The 18,002-nt window shown below is 34.9% G+C and overlaps 1 protein-coding gene across 7 annotated transcripts in view; it reads right to left on the bottom strand.

Moving 5' to 3' along the window:
* Positions 1-18,002, bottom strand: part of rims2b (regulating synaptic membrane exocytosis 2b) — a 175,980-nt gene that overhangs the window by 131,261 nt on the left and 26,717 nt on the right. For all 7 annotated transcript variants that reach the window (XM_067361808.1, XM_067361809.1, XM_067361804.1 and 4 more), the window contains exon 4: positions 6,381-6,556. In XM_067361808.1, coding sequence (XP_067217909.1) covers positions 6,381-6,556 — 176 coding nt within the window. The remainder of the gene's footprint in view (positions 1-6,380; positions 6,557-18,002) is intronic.

Genomic DNA, 18,002 nt, shown 5'->3' with positions numbered 1-18,002 from the left:
TTGAATTTTTGTATCAGTATTTTTTAAATTCTATTCCAATTATTTCATCCAATATATGCAACTTAAATTGGACAGAAAAAAGCATGTTAAACTCACAGTGATCATCATTCTGAAACCCGTGCAACCGATTTTATTCTAAGCTCGCATTTTTGTTTTCTGTTCAATTGACGGATGCTTTGCCAATGCAATGACGCAAAACACAGCGTTAGTGATCTTAGATTCATTATGACGGGAGTCACGGGACAGATTAGACTATGGCGGGTCACCACTGTAATAAAATAGTTCGCATACATTTGATATAGACTGCAATAAAGCAGGACAATCAATTTAAAAAGGCTATTATTCACCTGTATGTACTTGAAGTCTTCGACACAGACAGCGTTTTAATAATTTGTTTATAAATTAGGCATAACCTTTATTAATTGATTTGTGTGTAAACCCACTCACTTTACATAATCATCAGACGATCACTTCTCGATGAACTGTAAAGGCCTTTGCACACTGAGTCCGAAATTTTCGCATGCGTTTTTTCGTATTCGCAATCCTAAAAATTCGTCACGCACCGAGACCTTGCACACTGAGTCCGATGCGTATTAATGAATGCGTTGCGAAAAAATCGCAAAACAAATCGCAAAACAATACAAAATGAAGTCTTCAAGCAGTGAGCACGATTAGTTGTCTCCTAGAGAAAAAGAAAGAGGAAATATTGGGTCTATTCAATCCCGAGATTGCATAGAGAGAAAGAGAATGCACCTCATCAAGAAGCTGTGGGATTATCCGAGCGTTTCAAAGTTAACTTCAGAATGTCAGTGGCTCTGTTTGATGCTTTACTACTGGCACAATCTGTCTTTATATTCGGTCTCATTGTATTCCTCACGTTGTTAGTCATTCAGTGCTGCTGTTTTGTGGTGTAGAAGACGTGGATCAACTTGTCAGATGGCATTCTGGATTTTTGCATTCGCGTACGGTGGCTCTGAATTGTCAAAACGTCTCTCAAAATGCGTGCCACGGATGCGAAAAACGCAGAAAATCGAACCTGATCCGAATATTTTTTTGACGGACGAAAGTTTCGGAGGCAGTGTGCAAATGCGATTGACATAACGTGAGGTCGAATTTATTTTTTAACGTGCGAAAGTTTCGCATGCGAATTTCGGACTCAGTGTGCAATGACCTTAAAGCCGCAAGATGTGTGATATAACAATAGATGGTGGTAACGCACGATTTTATGAGATTTATGATGCTGTGCTGCTTCAATGCATTGCAGGCTCGTCAGAACGCAAAACAGAATTTAGCTTGTAGCTTTAGGTCGCGCTACACCACTACTTGCTGGAAAATGTAGTTAACTACTGGAAAAGCTACACTGTTTTAAAAGTACCTATACTACATACAAGCTACTGAAAAATGTAGTTAAACTAGTAGGGCCGCTACATGTAGTTAACTACTCCCCAACACTGCGCAGGAAGTAATAATTTCTTTAAATGAATACATTTGAGATCGAATTAATAGATTTTTTGCTATAAGTTGACCCTTCGCCGGGAGTTTGATTGACAGGCGTTTTAACCAATCATAACGCCGAATCCGCCATTATGTCCGACAAAGCAATCAGGGGAGTTGGTTAGATTAACGTTGGTGGACTTGAACTTGGAAAAATTATGTTTACTGACATCTTTCTTTTGTTGAAATGTGGTTCATTCATGTTTATTTGATGATATAAATTAACTAGTAAGAAGATTTTGGTTCATGAGCTGCTTGATGCGCTACAGAGCCACAAAACGGTTGCCTGGCAAGGCCAGACTGATATATCTTCTACAAGATATATCAGTCTGGTCAGTCCGCCCTCCGTCGTGCCTCGAGTCAACTCCGCACAGTACCGCGCAATCAGATTAGTTTATTTCAGTGACGCAAACAGCGTCACTCTAGTGCGGTGAAAGTCCCTGCAATATCAACAAAGATTCCGCTGGTACAGCGGTGAGACTGGATTTTCCAGGCAAACAAAACGGTATTTATTGTTTAAATTTCTTTAAAAATTACAAAATTTGAGACTTTTTCATATCAAAAGTAACCTGCTCTGTCTTGTCAGTGTCCTCTTTGCTCTGCGATGTATTTTTCCCTGTGAGAACGGTCAATTGACCCTTTGCAAAGACCTGCCCCTCTCAGTTACTGTTGCTTTGTCTGACAAGCCATGGCGCTGTAACGCCACACGCAGTGAAAAATACATCGCGGAGTAAAGAGGACACTGACAACACGTCGACAGACATGACAGAGCAGGTTATTTATGATATGAAACACACTCCCAGCTTTCAAATTGTGTTTTTTTTTTTTAAAGAAATGTGAACAATAAAAAACATTTTGTGGCTCTTTAATATGTCATGACAGATTGCTGTAGCGCCTCAGCTTAAGCAGCTTGTGAATCTCTTTCTACTAGTTAATTTATAGCATCAAATAAACATGAGAAGGAATGTTGTTTCAAACACGGAAAGATGTAAATACACACCATTTTTCAAGTTCAAGTCCACCAAGGTTAATCTTCTAACTCCTGACTGCTTTGTCGGACAAAATGGCGGATTCTGCGCTATGACTGTCATTCTCATTTTGCTTTATTTCTAGATTCAATCACATGCGCACTCTTCAAAAAGCGGTGCTTAAAATTTCTTGACAAATATGACATTTGTATATATTCGAAATGAACATGATTTGATTTGAACATTTGAACATAATTTGAACTATAGTTTCGGGAAACAGCAAATCATTTAACTATGTTAGTAACGATAGAAATTGCAATGCTAGTTGGCTAACGATGCTTTTGGAAAACGCACCCCAGGTTGAATTCACAATGGACAAAATCAAGTTCCGCTCTTAATTTTTCTTGTTTGAGAAGCCATTTCACTTGGATGTAGGCTATGTCACAATAGGGAAGAAAAGACTAATCGCAACTTCTGTTGCATGCAAACTTTACAAGGGATTACAAGGGATCATCACTCAAGCATCACAGTACTCTAGTACTTAACAAAAACAGTAGTTTAGTACTCTAGAAAGTGACAAAAATGATGAAAAACATAGTTGGTATGACTTCATTTCTTTTTAAAACATTTCATATTAAAGGCCCGTTAATGCCAAGAATGATAACTATATTAATTAGCATCCACACTGATGCAAAATAAGGTTCTGTTTATTATAAGCATGCGCTGCAGTTATGTCATCCGCCGCTTGAAATGCTCATGTTCTTTAAAGCAAGATAGAGTGGCTGTCAATGTTTTTATCATTCATGAGCAGGAAAAATCATTCTGAAAGTGATTCCAATGATATTGTTTCTCAGTGATGTTATTGTTATAGTTTCCTGTTCTCATAGAATTAGACAGATTAGTAAAATGGTATGGTTATTATCCTTGGTATGAACAGGCCTTTATTGTGGTGTTTTCTTGTTTTCGAGTTGCGACAGCATTGGTTGGGATGTTGTGGGGAGTCTTTGCATTCAAAAACAGCTGAGCACAACTAAATAGAACAGAACCTTGAGAAGTGTCAGTCATGATGGTTCTGACACTGAAAAAACAGCAAGATGCAATGAAACAGCTGACGAAATCTATCTGACACATATGTACCAAAAATTAGGCTATAAAATAGTTCATTTGGAACTTGCTCCATCTCTGCCCTGCATCTCAATCCAACTACTCAAGTAGGCTGAATAATTTGTTGAAAATTTTGAGCAGTCAAAATGATTACCATCATTACCATTATCTATCTGAGCTCAATGTGTGCAAGTCCATCTGACACTGATGTTGCCTGTGTAGTCAGTGCACTTTCCTCATTAGCTCCTGGACCACTTACAGACCCTTAATGATTTGCTGGAAAGAGTCTGACGGGATCGCTAGTCCACTTTACGAGTCAGTCCAGAGCTAATGGGTATTGCTGCTTGTAGCTTAGTAGTGAAATATCTGTTCTGGGGTCTCATTTCTAAAACTGTGCGTAGGATCCCTACTAAAAGTGTACGTACGCGCAAAAGCTAGATTCTGCGTACGCACAAAAAAATCAGATTTATAAAACCATGCGTACGCCAGAAACTGCGCACGAATCCCTTTATGAATCCCAGTCAGCGGAAGTTTGTACGTACGTGCATCTCCACCCTGTCTCCTCCCCGAAATAACCATATATGGAGCTTACGACGCCTAGTTTTACTATGCATAACCTCATCTGCATATCATTTCCATACACGTTCCCAACCACGTGACACCACAGTTAACACCGTCAAAGGTACGAGACATTGGAAAATATTAGATTTGGACTATAAATGCCATTTGTGCCACACATTATATTGATAAAGATCATCCAATATCCTCTTTATGTTTTAGAATAAATATATCAAAATATCCATAAAAACAAAATTGTATAAAATACTTCAGATAAAGGTTTTAGGATAGAGTTGATTCATTCATTTCCACTGGCCAGATAGTATTTTAATAGTTTTAAACAATTCAAATCAAATTTATGCAGTTTTGCTGATAAGGTGAACATATCTTTTAGGAAGTTTATAGGCTATTTTTAGTGGAAACAGATCGGCCTACTTATTTATTGCAGTGTAAATACAATTGTCTGACTCGGCGAGTCACTGACAAAGTATTTTAAAAAGAAAACATGCAAATCTTACCGGTTTCCTCAAATTATATCCTTCAAATGGTAATTGTTTCACACAACATCAACACCTCCTACAGCTGTGGCTGTACAGTAAGATATTATTGGACCTATTCAAACTGAACAACGGACCATTCGACCACCGAATCCAACAGTGTCTTCCATAATGTCTAAGTTAAGTGTGCATCACTGATCGTCATTCTCGAAAAAATATTTTGTCATAACATCTGCAGTGTGGTTTAAAGAGGAATTATTTTGCTCCCAGCGCTCCTTGCTGTCATTAAAGCAGCGTGTCACTGGAAAAGTGATCGAAAGTAGCACATCTACTATCTCAATTCATATCACTTTTGTCTCCAGAATGTGCGTACGCACGGCTCAAAGTTTGCTTAAAGTTGCGCACATTCTCCCGTCAAGTTTTTATAGATCACAACCTTTGCTCGGGAACTGGCGTACGCATGTTTCCAGCCCCGTTTTGTGCGTACGCACGCTTTATAAATGAGACCCCTGGTCTTGAAGGCTCTAAGCACTATTAAAAAACCCACTATTAACCCCAAGTATTGTCCAGAAATCACACCTTTGTAGTGTACCTCAAATCTTAAAAGTATATTTTTGAAAAACTGCACTTGCTGATGATAACATTAATGAAATAAAAGGCTACTTGAGTATACATAAAGAGAGTACACTTAAGTGTACTTTTAAAAACTTTGTAATCATGTCAAATTAAAAGTTTCAATTTAAAGTACATCTTAAATCATTGTTTTAATAATATTTTTCATTTCAGTGTGCTGACTAATATACTAATGTGCTTGATTATAATTTTAACAGTAGTGTGTTATTCGATACTACATTTAAAGTTAATATATTTTAAACATGTAGTCATACTTAAGTGGGTGAAAAAACATAACTCTTAATTTCAAGTAACTGCATTTAATATAAATTTAAATTATATTATAATGATAATAATATATATTTAATGTAAATGTAAGTGACATGCAATTAAATGTCCAAAAAACATTTCATTTATTTTGCACTTAAGTATATTCCTTTAAAGTAAATTATTTCTGTAAAACAGACTCTTTTTAAAAGTGTACTCTTTCACAAGGTTAATATAATAATAATAATAATAATAATAATAATACTGATAAGCAAACACAACATCAATCACAATACAGTAGCAGAGAGCTTAGCAAAATCAAGCATCACTCACATTCACTTATTAAAATGTAACAATGTAGTTACTGCAAAATTCATGACCATCAGTTTATCCCTAGGTACCTCTGAGGCAATTGTCACTGTACACTGAATGTTGCTTTGACTCAGAAAGTATCAAACATATATAATTATCAAAGAAGAAAATTAAGGAGGTAAATGTTAACTGCAAAGCATGTACTGTGCTCCTAAAGATCTCAAACATGTGCAGTTTCCTGTGTATTAATGCTGCTGTGAGTGATATTCTTAATTACCGCACTTAAAATGTCCATACCACATTACAGATATCAAATGCATGTCCTGAGAAAATAGCTAAGAAATCCTGAAAAACAAATCATACTGTGGTTTGCTATTTTCTCTATAAGACAATAACAAAAACGATTCTATGAATTATCAATAATGAAAATTAATTAATTTAAGTAATTTTTACTCAAAAATCCTTTAACAAAGCATCCTCATTGAGACAAAAACCACCTGACAGCATCAGTACCACACATTTTACATTGTCTGAGGCCAAGCAATGTGCAGGAATATAAATGTTTTACCTATCTGAGGGGACCCCTGAACCGTTTCTGAGAGGGTCCTGATTTGTTCCGGCTCTGCCTCCTCTTACTTTGGCTTGGGGTCGTGATCTGGACCCCTCAGAACCACTGTAGAACCACGCTCCCGACTTGGTGAGGATTTCTTGTTGTTTTCGGCACAGGTTGCATACCCACATTACCTACATGGAAAATGACAATTTTAGGATTAAGGAAATTCAGTGAAATATGAGATTAGATTAGCACACTCACATAGAAAAAAAAACAAACAAAAAGAACATAATAACAATATAATAACAAACAAATCAAGATGTTCAGCTTCTATGGAGGTATAGTGTTCTAACTATTCCTTTTTATCATACAGATCAGAGATCAGTAGCGGCTCCTGACTGTGAATTTAGTAAGGGCAGATTCTAGGTCTTGGCGCTGGTTTATGATAAACATTTTGTAAGCTTTATATTCTGTTGGCTGAACACATGCGGAACACTTTCGGCAGAGTTTGCGTTATTCAGCCGGACTGAATATTATTCATACTTCACATAGGAAGAACAGACATGCCAACTAGTCATTGACCTGATGCAGACTAAAAAACACATAACTGAATTGGACGGATATCGTCTTGGTCTGGAGCGGGGTTTACGTAATTTAACATTAAAATAAGAGTGGCAGTCTGAAATTTGTCCCAGTGACTCTCAATTAGAGCGCGCTGCATTTACATTTTCCACCGCAGATTTATATTGAAAAATTGTGGGGCACTGTAGACCTAGGGAGGGTTCACTCATCGCCCAGCTTGAGCCATATGTTAAAATTTTGATTTTGATATCTTGCTTTCTTTACGACTTAAAATAGTCTAGAAAATTTGAAAAATATTTGTAGGTAAGTAGACGATTTAACTATCAAAGTATCTTGTACTACGACTAATAAAAAATGTATCCATCCATTCTCCAAACCGTTTGTCCTAGTGTTGTGGTATGCTGGAGCCTATTAATATAGAATAAAATTAATTTACTACAGTAAGGATACCTTTGTGAAAAAGAAGTGGGCTTAATTGTATAGAATATTCACTTGTAGTGTACGTCAATTCTTAAAAGTATATATATTTTTTTTAAAACTGTACTCGCAGATAATAAAATAACAATGAAATAAAAGGCCACTAAGTGTACTTACAGAGAGTACTTTCATGAATATGATTCTTTGTAATAGTGTCCAATTACACGTTTTACTTTAAATCATTGTTTTAATAATATTTTGATATTTTTTAAAATTGTAATATATTTTGAGAAAATATTGGAGTACTATTTAAGTTGGTTAAAAAAAGTTGCAAGTTCACTTAATATAATTTAAACTATAATACATTTTAATTTAAATGCAATTAACTTGAAATTAAGCATCTGAAAACATTTTAATTCACCCCCCTTGTAATTTAACATGGTAATCATAGTTTCCATACTATAAAATACCACATTTCATTTATTTCCATAACGCAAATAATGTGTGATGCTTGTTTAGTAAGGGGCTTTGTTCAAATCCATTAGTATCAATGACTGTAGTAACACTTATTTAGAACCTAAAGGTTCTGCGATAAAGGTTCTTCATGGAACCAACGATGCCAATAAAGAACCTTTATTTTTAAGAGTGTATGGTAAATGTTTGCAAGATTGTGACCGTAAGATTGGCAGACTCACACATCTATAAACTGCATTCTCTTACACATTGAAGTCACACACATTTAAACAGTGCAGGAGACAGTGAGAGCGAGTAAATCAATGACTACCATTAGAGCTGCTGCTAGAGGAGAGTGGTCACCTGTCTTTGCTGAGTCACCAGTGAGAGAGACAGTCAAAGAGAGAGAGAGAGACAGTCCAAAAAGGAGAAAATGAGTTTGTGTGTGAATGGAATGGGCCCAGAAAATAGAACAAGAGGGCCATTAGTGACAGCCAAGTAATAAGGAAATATTGCCTGAACTGCTTTCAAATGGACTGTGGACATTAAAGTGCTCAATGCAAATGTTGCTACATGAGAAATGCATTACCACAGAGGCTACACAAATTTCACAAAAGAAACAAGCGACTGACAAAAGACTTGCAGTAAAAAGCATTGCAAACAATTTAATAAAAAAAGATAAAACTATTGATTTAAAATTGATTGTATAGAAAAATATATATAATTTAAAGTACACATGAAATCAAAATAGACCTTATTTATTTTGTTAGCTCAAATTGCTTGTTTTGTGGTGAACATTTCATCCGTGCAAGTCAATCCACACAAAAAACTCGTTTTGCTTCGTAATATTGAATCAAAATCAGAAAATGCTCCTCCCCTCTGCAACGGTGCCCCTTCTCTGGTAACGTCAGTTTGACAGCTTGGGTTGAAAACGCTTAAACCACTCCCCTCCAACGGTTAGTCTGCTATGAGCGAGAGATGGAGAGGAGGAGCGCTAAAGTAAAACCCTGCCCTTTATTTATTTATTTATTTCTATTTTTTTAATTGAAATTACACATTTGCTTACAAAGTACAAAAGTAAAAGAAATAGCCAAGAGAAAAGAGCCAGGGGTTCCGGGACGGCCAAACATGACATCACATTGAAAATGAGAAAGAAAGAAAAAATAATTAATAATAATAAATAAAGATAAAAATAAATATATGGGGAAATATTAATTAAACAGATCACATAAACATAATCTTCCCAATAAAACAAAATAAATATTATACAAAGACACCAAAGAGTGAGCATACATTCAAAGTTTTAGTAGCCTTTTTGTTACAGGAGGTAGATAATGATTTAATATAGATCTTAATCTTCTTGAAAGTGACAAAAGTGGGGGGTCACTTTCATAAATTTACATTTGTGGATAAAGTATTTTGCAAGTAAAATAATTAGGTTGGAAAGAAAAAAATACATTTTTGTGCTGCTTCTCAAAACCCTGCCCTCAATTCAATATTCCGTTTCACTTGGAAATATATCACAATACTGGAGAAAAGTTGTTTGCAACTTTCGGTTCACTCAGACTTTAAGTTTATTATAACCATATGTATACAAATATTATAACCATGTGTAAAAACAAGCTTGCAAGTTGAGTGTGATATGAATGCCATTTTACTTGTGGAGCCTTTTGCACTCTATTGCTCAGAAGAAAAAATACAGTTCATAAACCTTTTTTTGACCAATAGAAGGGCATGTTGTAACACTACTGTGTATATGGGGTAAGTTGTCACAATGGGAACCTGCAATTGAACAGCCTATAGGCTGTTCAGCTGAATTTAAATAGTAAAATAGAGTTTAGAAATAAAGCAACCTATAAAAATATGAAATGAATGCATTGGCCAACATATTTTGTAATTAATAAATTGTAAAGAACAAAGTTCAGGCTTATAGTTAAATCTACCTTCATTAGGCCTAGTTTACTCAAGTCTGAATGTATATGTTAACATTACTTTGTTCACTTGTTTACTCAATAGCGCTAGCATACAATTGATTTTGATATTGAATGGAATACATGAAAAAAAAAAATTTATATATATATATATATATATATATATATATATATATATATATATATATATATATATTTATATATATATATATATATATATATACATTTAAATTACGCTAATAGACGTTTGTTTTAAAAACCAAAGTTACTGAGCCTTTGTGACAACTAGCCCCGGTCTCATCAATGGTAGAATGAGTCGAAAACATTTCACATCATAGGCTACTTAGTGCATAAATTAAGTTTCCTACCGATTTCGTCGTTGCGAGTCATTTTGTGTCCGTCGAGGCACGATGAACGTCGAAAGAGAAGATCGTTATAGTGTATAAATGACTCTTGAGCGTCTGCTGCCTCCGTCAGAACGAGAAGTGATCGGCTCGGTTCAACTGGATTCTGAGAACGGCATGAGAAGCCACACTTGAGCTATTGACTGACTGCTGTCAGTTCTGCGCATGTCTGACAGCGGAACCGGTCGGCGTTTAAGAGGCTGAATGCGCGATGAAGCTAAGGAACTCACTGCTCTTCGCTTTAGTCTACATTATTTACGGATCCTACCGCTATCAAGCCACTAAGCCGGAATTCAGTTCATTACAAATGTATGCCGTCTCAAACCGCCCGAAAAAACACAGGTAATAACAGACACGAAGCTGTAGCCAAACACTGTAAACACTAAAAACAATGTGAATGAATGAGCGTCCTCGGGGTGATTCATCTCTCAAAAGCTGTAATGAAGTTCACCTAACATGACCTTACAATGTGTGATGAGATCTAAGTGGACTGAACTCCTATTTGCAATAAACATAATATAGCTGTTTTCACTGAATGGTTTTAGTTGAAATGGCTAAAAACAATGAATGCAAATTAATACATTGTAGCATGACTAGAAGTCAGACACCTTTAAACTTGCTTCATTCACTCCCAACACTTCACAATGCAACAGAATCAGCTTGTCATGTGTTTGTATCCTATCCACTAGGAGAGAAGTGGCTTAAATTGAGCAAGATACAAGTTTACAAAAGGAAAGTGTAGTCAACAAAATGTTAACAACAGTAAACGGATCCAAAACCTCTATTAATTATAAATAACTGTATAAATAGCCTAACTCCCATTTATCATCAGACAAGTTTATTTGAAACAGTATTTTTTATTTATTATTTTTTTTTTTTTAAACTGGGTTTGCAAATTTAATGTAAAGCCAAGTACATGTTGGGATACTGGGAAAACGCATCTGTAAAGAATTGAGTGAAATGGGTTCAACACTTTATGGTAATTTTTAAGCACAATGCATTCTTCTTTAAAAAATACATCTGTTCAGATACATTTGAATGTCCATGTATTTTTTTGTGTATTAGCACTTAGAATAACATAAATAACCCTAACTGTTTTCTAAATGTATGTTTTAGAACTAATTGTGAACAATTCATTTGCATGTATCATTTTTAATGTGACCTTGTAATGTCAAAATGTCACAACTGGATCTTCAGTGAAAATTATTTCTCTCTGGTGATGTATGCAGGACTTCTCCAAATATTTTGTCTGTTTAAACCTCACCCCTGCAAACTCACATTCATCTGCCTCCACTTTGCAACAGCCACTGGGCCACATCTCAACATCCAATCAGCAACTGATGGACTGAACAAAGTCCCCACCCTTTTTTCTTTTTCTATTATTTGTTAATGTTACACTCGGATGTACGTCACAATATGAAAGAACAGATTCTGTTTAATTGGGTTTAAAGCCTGCATATACTGTATAATTTTGTCTTACAAAGGTATTCATCATAATAATGCATTATAATATACACTAATACATAATATATAATAATAATGCATTATTTTCATGAATACATCTAGCCATAGATGTAATACATCATGATATATGCTATTTGTAGTTAAACTTTTAGAGTTCAATGCATTACAACACATGACATAACATAACACAGTGACATAACATTAATTTGGATACATCTGAAAACAGCATTTTCATTTCAAAATATTCTCCATCCACACTAGCGTTTTCAAGCATTTTCCAAAAGTTTCTCATCCACACTGAAATGTCGGAAAACGCTAAATTCACCTTACTGTGCATGCGTAAAACCCATACACTGTTAAAAAAAAAAAAAAAAACTTCATAAAAGCTCACTGAAATGATAAAGACGAAACAGACATAATCAAGTTCTCATGCAATTATGCTTCTGGCAGGATCATTTTATTAGCAAAATATCTCACCATTCACTAAAGCAGTGGTCACCAACCTTTTTAAGCCCAAGATCCCTGACCTCGACCTTTATGAAAGACAAGATCTACTTGATAGAAAAAGACAGCCCAGATTGTATTTAGTTAGTGGCCAATTCAGATTCTGATTTATTTATTTTTACAAGCAAATTGGCTGATTCTGATTCTGGTTGCAGATATTTATTATTATTATTATTATTATTATTATAAACAAAAATACATAGCCATTTCAAATTAGAGGGAACCACTGCTTTTTAATCACAATCCAAACAAAGATGCTATCACATTGCATGAGCAGTTGTTTTTTATTTGAATTAATTGAGATTTAATTTCAAGATTTAAAGCAAAAACAGAATGGTCTGACTTTATCTTTGTGGAACTATATGCTACACAAAAAAGCATGAAACAAAAACAGCAGGCTGAATGAGACGCAGATTCACTCTCTGACAGCAGGTGGCGCTTATGGAGCAGCAGTGATACAGCGTTTCCTTGGTTACCGCTGTAAACAAAGCTGAACTGCGCTAATAATTAGCTACTTTTATTCGGAGGTAAGATGAAAATAAAATGCCGTTGCCAGAAGACAGTAATTCCTTTTAGAGATGCATTCATATAACCCTTCACCCCTAATTCAATCAATCAATTTCGAGCATGGTGAACAGTGAGCTGCTCTGCCTGCTACAGAATTTTCTACTCTTTGCGTCCGTCTTCAGCGTCTCTGGCCTCTTGTTTACGGCCGTTTTACAGACTCAGACATAATGTGGGCTATTTACCTTTATCACTGTCCCAGTAGCTCCCGAAAATAACAGAAAAATAAATACAAAAATACAGTACAAAGACTGGAGAAATGTAATGTAATGTAGGCTATTTTTGTACTCATATTTCTGTTATTTTTGCGAGCTACTGGAACAGTGATAAAGATCGACCGGTCGATCATAATCGACGGGTTGGCGACCACTGCACTAAAGCATCCAGTCACCATTATATATGTTTGGTCTAAAACGCCATTGCTCTCATGTTTTGCCGCAGGACAGCAGTTGCACATAGATCTTCTGTCATATTTGCAGGACTATGAGATGAAGAGTGTGCAAAGTAACATTTTAGCAACTGCGTGGAAGTGAATAGCACATAACAGGCACAATAAGACACATCTATTGGTTCAATATGCATCCCATGACTAAACTTGTAAGCGTCATTGTTTTCAAATAGGCTACCTCCATTTTCACAGTCCACACTACATTGCGAAAATGGCACTTTCAAATTTATCCATTTGAGTGCTTTTCAAAAACACCTTATTTCTGTGTTGAAAAATAAGGTGGATAGGCTAAACACTTAATACGTATGTGCATCACCATATTCACAGATTTGCATTTTTTTCAGTTTACACGGAGATGATAACTGTATCGCTTGCATTTTCAGGCCAAAATGAAAATGTGTAAATGAACAGCCAAAACGCATAAAAGTTTTAGTTGAAAATGTGTAAACAGCCCCAAAGTGCATGTTTTTGAAAACAATACCATTGCCATCTTTGTGTAAACTGCAAAAATGCGAATCTGTGAAAACGGTGATGGCATACACATGTGTATTTAGTCTGTCCACCTCATTTGTCAACACGTATTTAAGGTATTTCTGTGAATGTGCGAGACTTCCGATTTATTAGCCGCTATAGAGAAATAATGAGAAGAATATCAAAGTGCAGTAAACTATAAAAATAGGTGGATAGGCATGCACATTTGGTGCAAGCGCTCTGTATAAGAATGCATTTGTGTGCATGCGCGTAATCTTACTTTACAAAGTGACGTCGCCAACTACTGGTCTGGCATGCGTAATACAACGTTTTTTTAGTCATTTTCGCGGATCCGTGTGAACGAGGATAGTTTTGATGACATCATCTGTACAAAGTACATCATTGTCATGTAAACGTACCCTCAGTGTAAACGTATTAGTGTGGACAAGGCCTTAAATATGCATTGTGTGATATATTATAATTCACTTATTCAGAAATATTAGTTGCAATTATTGTAATTATAAAAGGGATTGCAACCCACTACAAATGCCCTCATAAGGCATTTTGTGGTTAGTTAATTTTATTATAATCAGTGTCATTTTTTTTCATCAATCGCATGTCTTTTTTTTCTTGTCCATCCATGTAAAGTGTCGTGGGTGTGAATGTTTAAGGGCGTGGAGCAAGAGCTCCATGACATCACTGTCCCAGCACTGAAAAAGAATCTGGTCATCTAGCACTGCGGGGGCAACTCAATCCATGGCCTCACTAACATGTGGAGCCATTGACACTGACATCAGACACAGCAGCGGCGGTGTCCATGACACCACAACACCGGCTGCCTTCACACAGCTCCACACTCACTGTCCAGCAGGAAGCGCATGGCACCATGGGAATAAAACTACTTATTGATCTAGAATTAGCTTTTAAAGTCCAAATTAATCACACTCATCATTGTAATCATCAATATTGACCTCAAGCTAGTGAAATGAATCAAACAAAACCTCACATGCCAGGTAAGCAGATAAAAGGTTTACATAAAAAAACTACCATCTAGATAAATATATAGTTGGTTTGTTGTCCTGCATACTTCTGATTTAAAAGGCTAATGCTGAGACCTCAACAAAACCCACAATACTGTTTTGTTGGGACACCTGAATTAGACCTACAAAGTGTTTTCCCTCTATACACACAAGAACTCAAGCAGAGTAAGCAGTGCTACTCCTAACTATATGCAAGTGCTGTTTATCGCATTGTTATCTCATCAGAAGCATGTACAGATCTTCCTCCTGCTGCACCCTCACTAAACACTATGCATTATGCACATCATTCATCATTCATGAGCTGTGAATAGTGAATTAGTCGCTGATTAACAATTGACCATCAGTAAAGTTATTTTCCACATTCTTCAACTCCTAAGAGGGCAAAGAGTACAGGCGGCGGACAAATTAGGATGTAAATAATCTCTACACAGAAAGCAACTGTCTGGGTAAAGCAACTGTCTGAGGTTCTATAGATCAAACAAAGCTCAGTATCTGTTTTCACAACAGGGGCCTAAATTTGTTTAAATAAATCGCCTGACATTATGTCAGAGTCGCGGTTCAGTGAATAGCTTTCCTCTTTGATATTCAGTCAGTTACTTTAGTGCAGGTGTTCTATATTCTATATGGACACTTGTTGAATCTTCTTGAGTGAATCGTAATTGTTATATTTCACCCCAAAAGTCAAGAAAAAATATTGCATAAAGTAAATTATATTATTTTTCATGTTCCAAATGCAAAAACTTAATAAATTAAATAAATAAAAATTGTCATTTTTAAATTAAAAATCAGCATAAAAGGCAGTATATTACCATGGTGTATCTCAAGATGAGATTTTTTTTTTTTTTTTTCACATTACAGTATTTTGGGTGTAAAAGTGCATAAATATGAAAATAACGTCAAAATGCAATTATATACACACTATCGTTCAAAAGTTTGGGGTCAGTAAATTCATACTTTTATTCGCAATGATGCATTAAATCTATTAAATGTCCCGTTCTTCGTGATCCCATGTTTCAAACTTTAGTTAGTGTGTAATGTTGTTGTTAGAGTATAAATAAAATCTGTAAAATTTTAAAGCTCAAAGTTCAATGCCAAGCGAGATATTTTATTTAACAGAAGTCGCCTACATCGAACGGCCCGTTTGGACTACATCCCTCTACTTCCTTCTTTAATGACGTCACTAAAACAGTTTTTTGACTAACCTCCGCCCACAGGAATATACAGTTGCGTTTGTAGAGTGTGTTTGTCGCCATGTTGTCGAAACGGTGTTATTTTCATCCCGCAGTCCAATCACCTTTGTTTGGCCTTCCCAGGGACGCTGTACTTAGAGATCAATGGTTACAATTTATGTTTAACTCGTTCCCGAAAATTATAATTGTGGTATCCTACTGCAACAGTTAATGTTGGACTGCAGTGCACATAATGGCCACAAGAGGGGACTATGTTTATGTATATGGCTGTTTTTTTACACGCGAAACATGAACACGTTATATTGCACACTATAAACACAATCAAAGCTTCAAAAAAACACGAAAAACGGGACCTTTAAAAGTGTCAGTAAAGACATTTATAATGTTACAACTGATTTTAATTTCAAATAAATGCTATTCTATTCCTGAGTCTCATGGTTCTACAAAATACATTAAGCAGATACACAACTGTTTTCAACATTGATAATAGGAAATGTTCCATAAGCAGCAAATCGGCGTATTAGAATGATTTCTGAAGGATCATGTGACACTGAAGACTAGAGAAATGGCTGCTAAAAATTCAGCTTTTCCATCACAGGAATAAATGACATTTTAAAATATATTACAATAGAAAACAGTCATTTTAAATTGTAATAATATTTCACAATATTACTGTTTTTATCAAATAAATGCAGCCTTGGAGCATAAGACTTCTTTCAAAAACGTTAAAAAACCCACCCCAAACTTTTGAAGATTTTATATATATATATATATATATATATATATATATATAATAATTAAAGATACAAAACATACAGTATATTTCATTTGATTTCACTGTAATGGAATGATAATATGCCAGAAGCATGTGGCAATTAAATTCATTATTTTTGGATACATCCAATTGTCATTGTAATTCACTTTTTACAATATTAATGGTCCATGATAAAGAGGCTTGTGAGAATTTGAACCTAATGATAAAACCATGAGGAGAAAATAAATACTAAGAAAAAGAGGAGCTGCTGAACAATTTGTCCCCCTGCTGTAAATTTATGCAAGTAATTGACAGAGTGATGAAATGGAACGAGTGCAAGAGATAAAAAAAGAAATAGAGATGCACAGAGAGGAACAGAGGGAAATGTACTGCAATATTAGTATGGATTCATGTGTTCAAGTCTAAACTCCAATGGTTCACTGACTACTGTAAGACAAAACTGCAGTCAGACAAAAATTTCATAATAGCTATTTGAAATCACAAACACATGAGAAACAGAGGAAGAGCTGAATCACTGTATTGAATACAATGCCCACTAGTGGAAACAGTTTGAACAGCCTGTGTTGGTTTCATAAAAAGAGACAAAGATTTCTTTCTTTAAAAAGAAAATAACAAATATATAATATGTGAATTTTGAAATTATGTAATACATATCTGTTTCTAATTAATATATATATAATATATTTATATATATATATATATATATATATATATATATATATATATATATATATATATATATATATATATATATATATATATATATAAAGTATATATATGTGTGTGTAATTTAATATCTGTAATTAGTTTCTGTATGCACACTACTGGTAAAAAAGTGTTAAATAATTAAGGTTTTTTATGTTTTTGAAAGAAATTTCTTATGGTCACCAAGGCTGCATTTATTTGTATGAAATGTATTCCTGTAATGGCAAAGCTGAATTTTCAGCAGCCATTGCTTCAGTCATCAGTCTCACATTAGTGCTCTATTAATAATAGTTTTTATTACTATTGTTGTTTAAAACATTATTAAAAAGCTTTGTTCTGGATTAGAGATCCCAAAATTGGACCAATCCAATGTGAGCAAAGTGACATACTGTATATCTGATGCAATAAAGCCACTCCCCCTATATCTCTCACTCCAGTTTTAGGGACAACAATTTTAAGAGACTTTTCCTGTAAATTATTATATTAATATGTATGGATTATAATTATGAATCATTCATATAATACATGAATATAATTATTATATTAATTGACAAATAATATTGAACTTTGCAGTTAAATGAATATAAATATATAAAATAAAAGCTTTAATATATAAAGCCTTTAAACAGATTAAGCTTGCATGTTTTCCTTTGAGCTCTTTGTGAACCTATATTCAGTTGATACATATG

Source organism: Chanodichthys erythropterus, chromosome 15 (genome assembly GCF_024489055.1).
Source record: "Chanodichthys erythropterus isolate Z2021 chromosome 15, ASM2448905v1, whole genome shotgun sequence".
Lineage (NCBI taxonomy): Eukaryota > Metazoa > Chordata > Actinopteri > Cypriniformes > Xenocyprididae > Chanodichthys > Chanodichthys erythropterus.
This window is presented reverse-complemented; position numbering and strand designations above follow the sequence as displayed.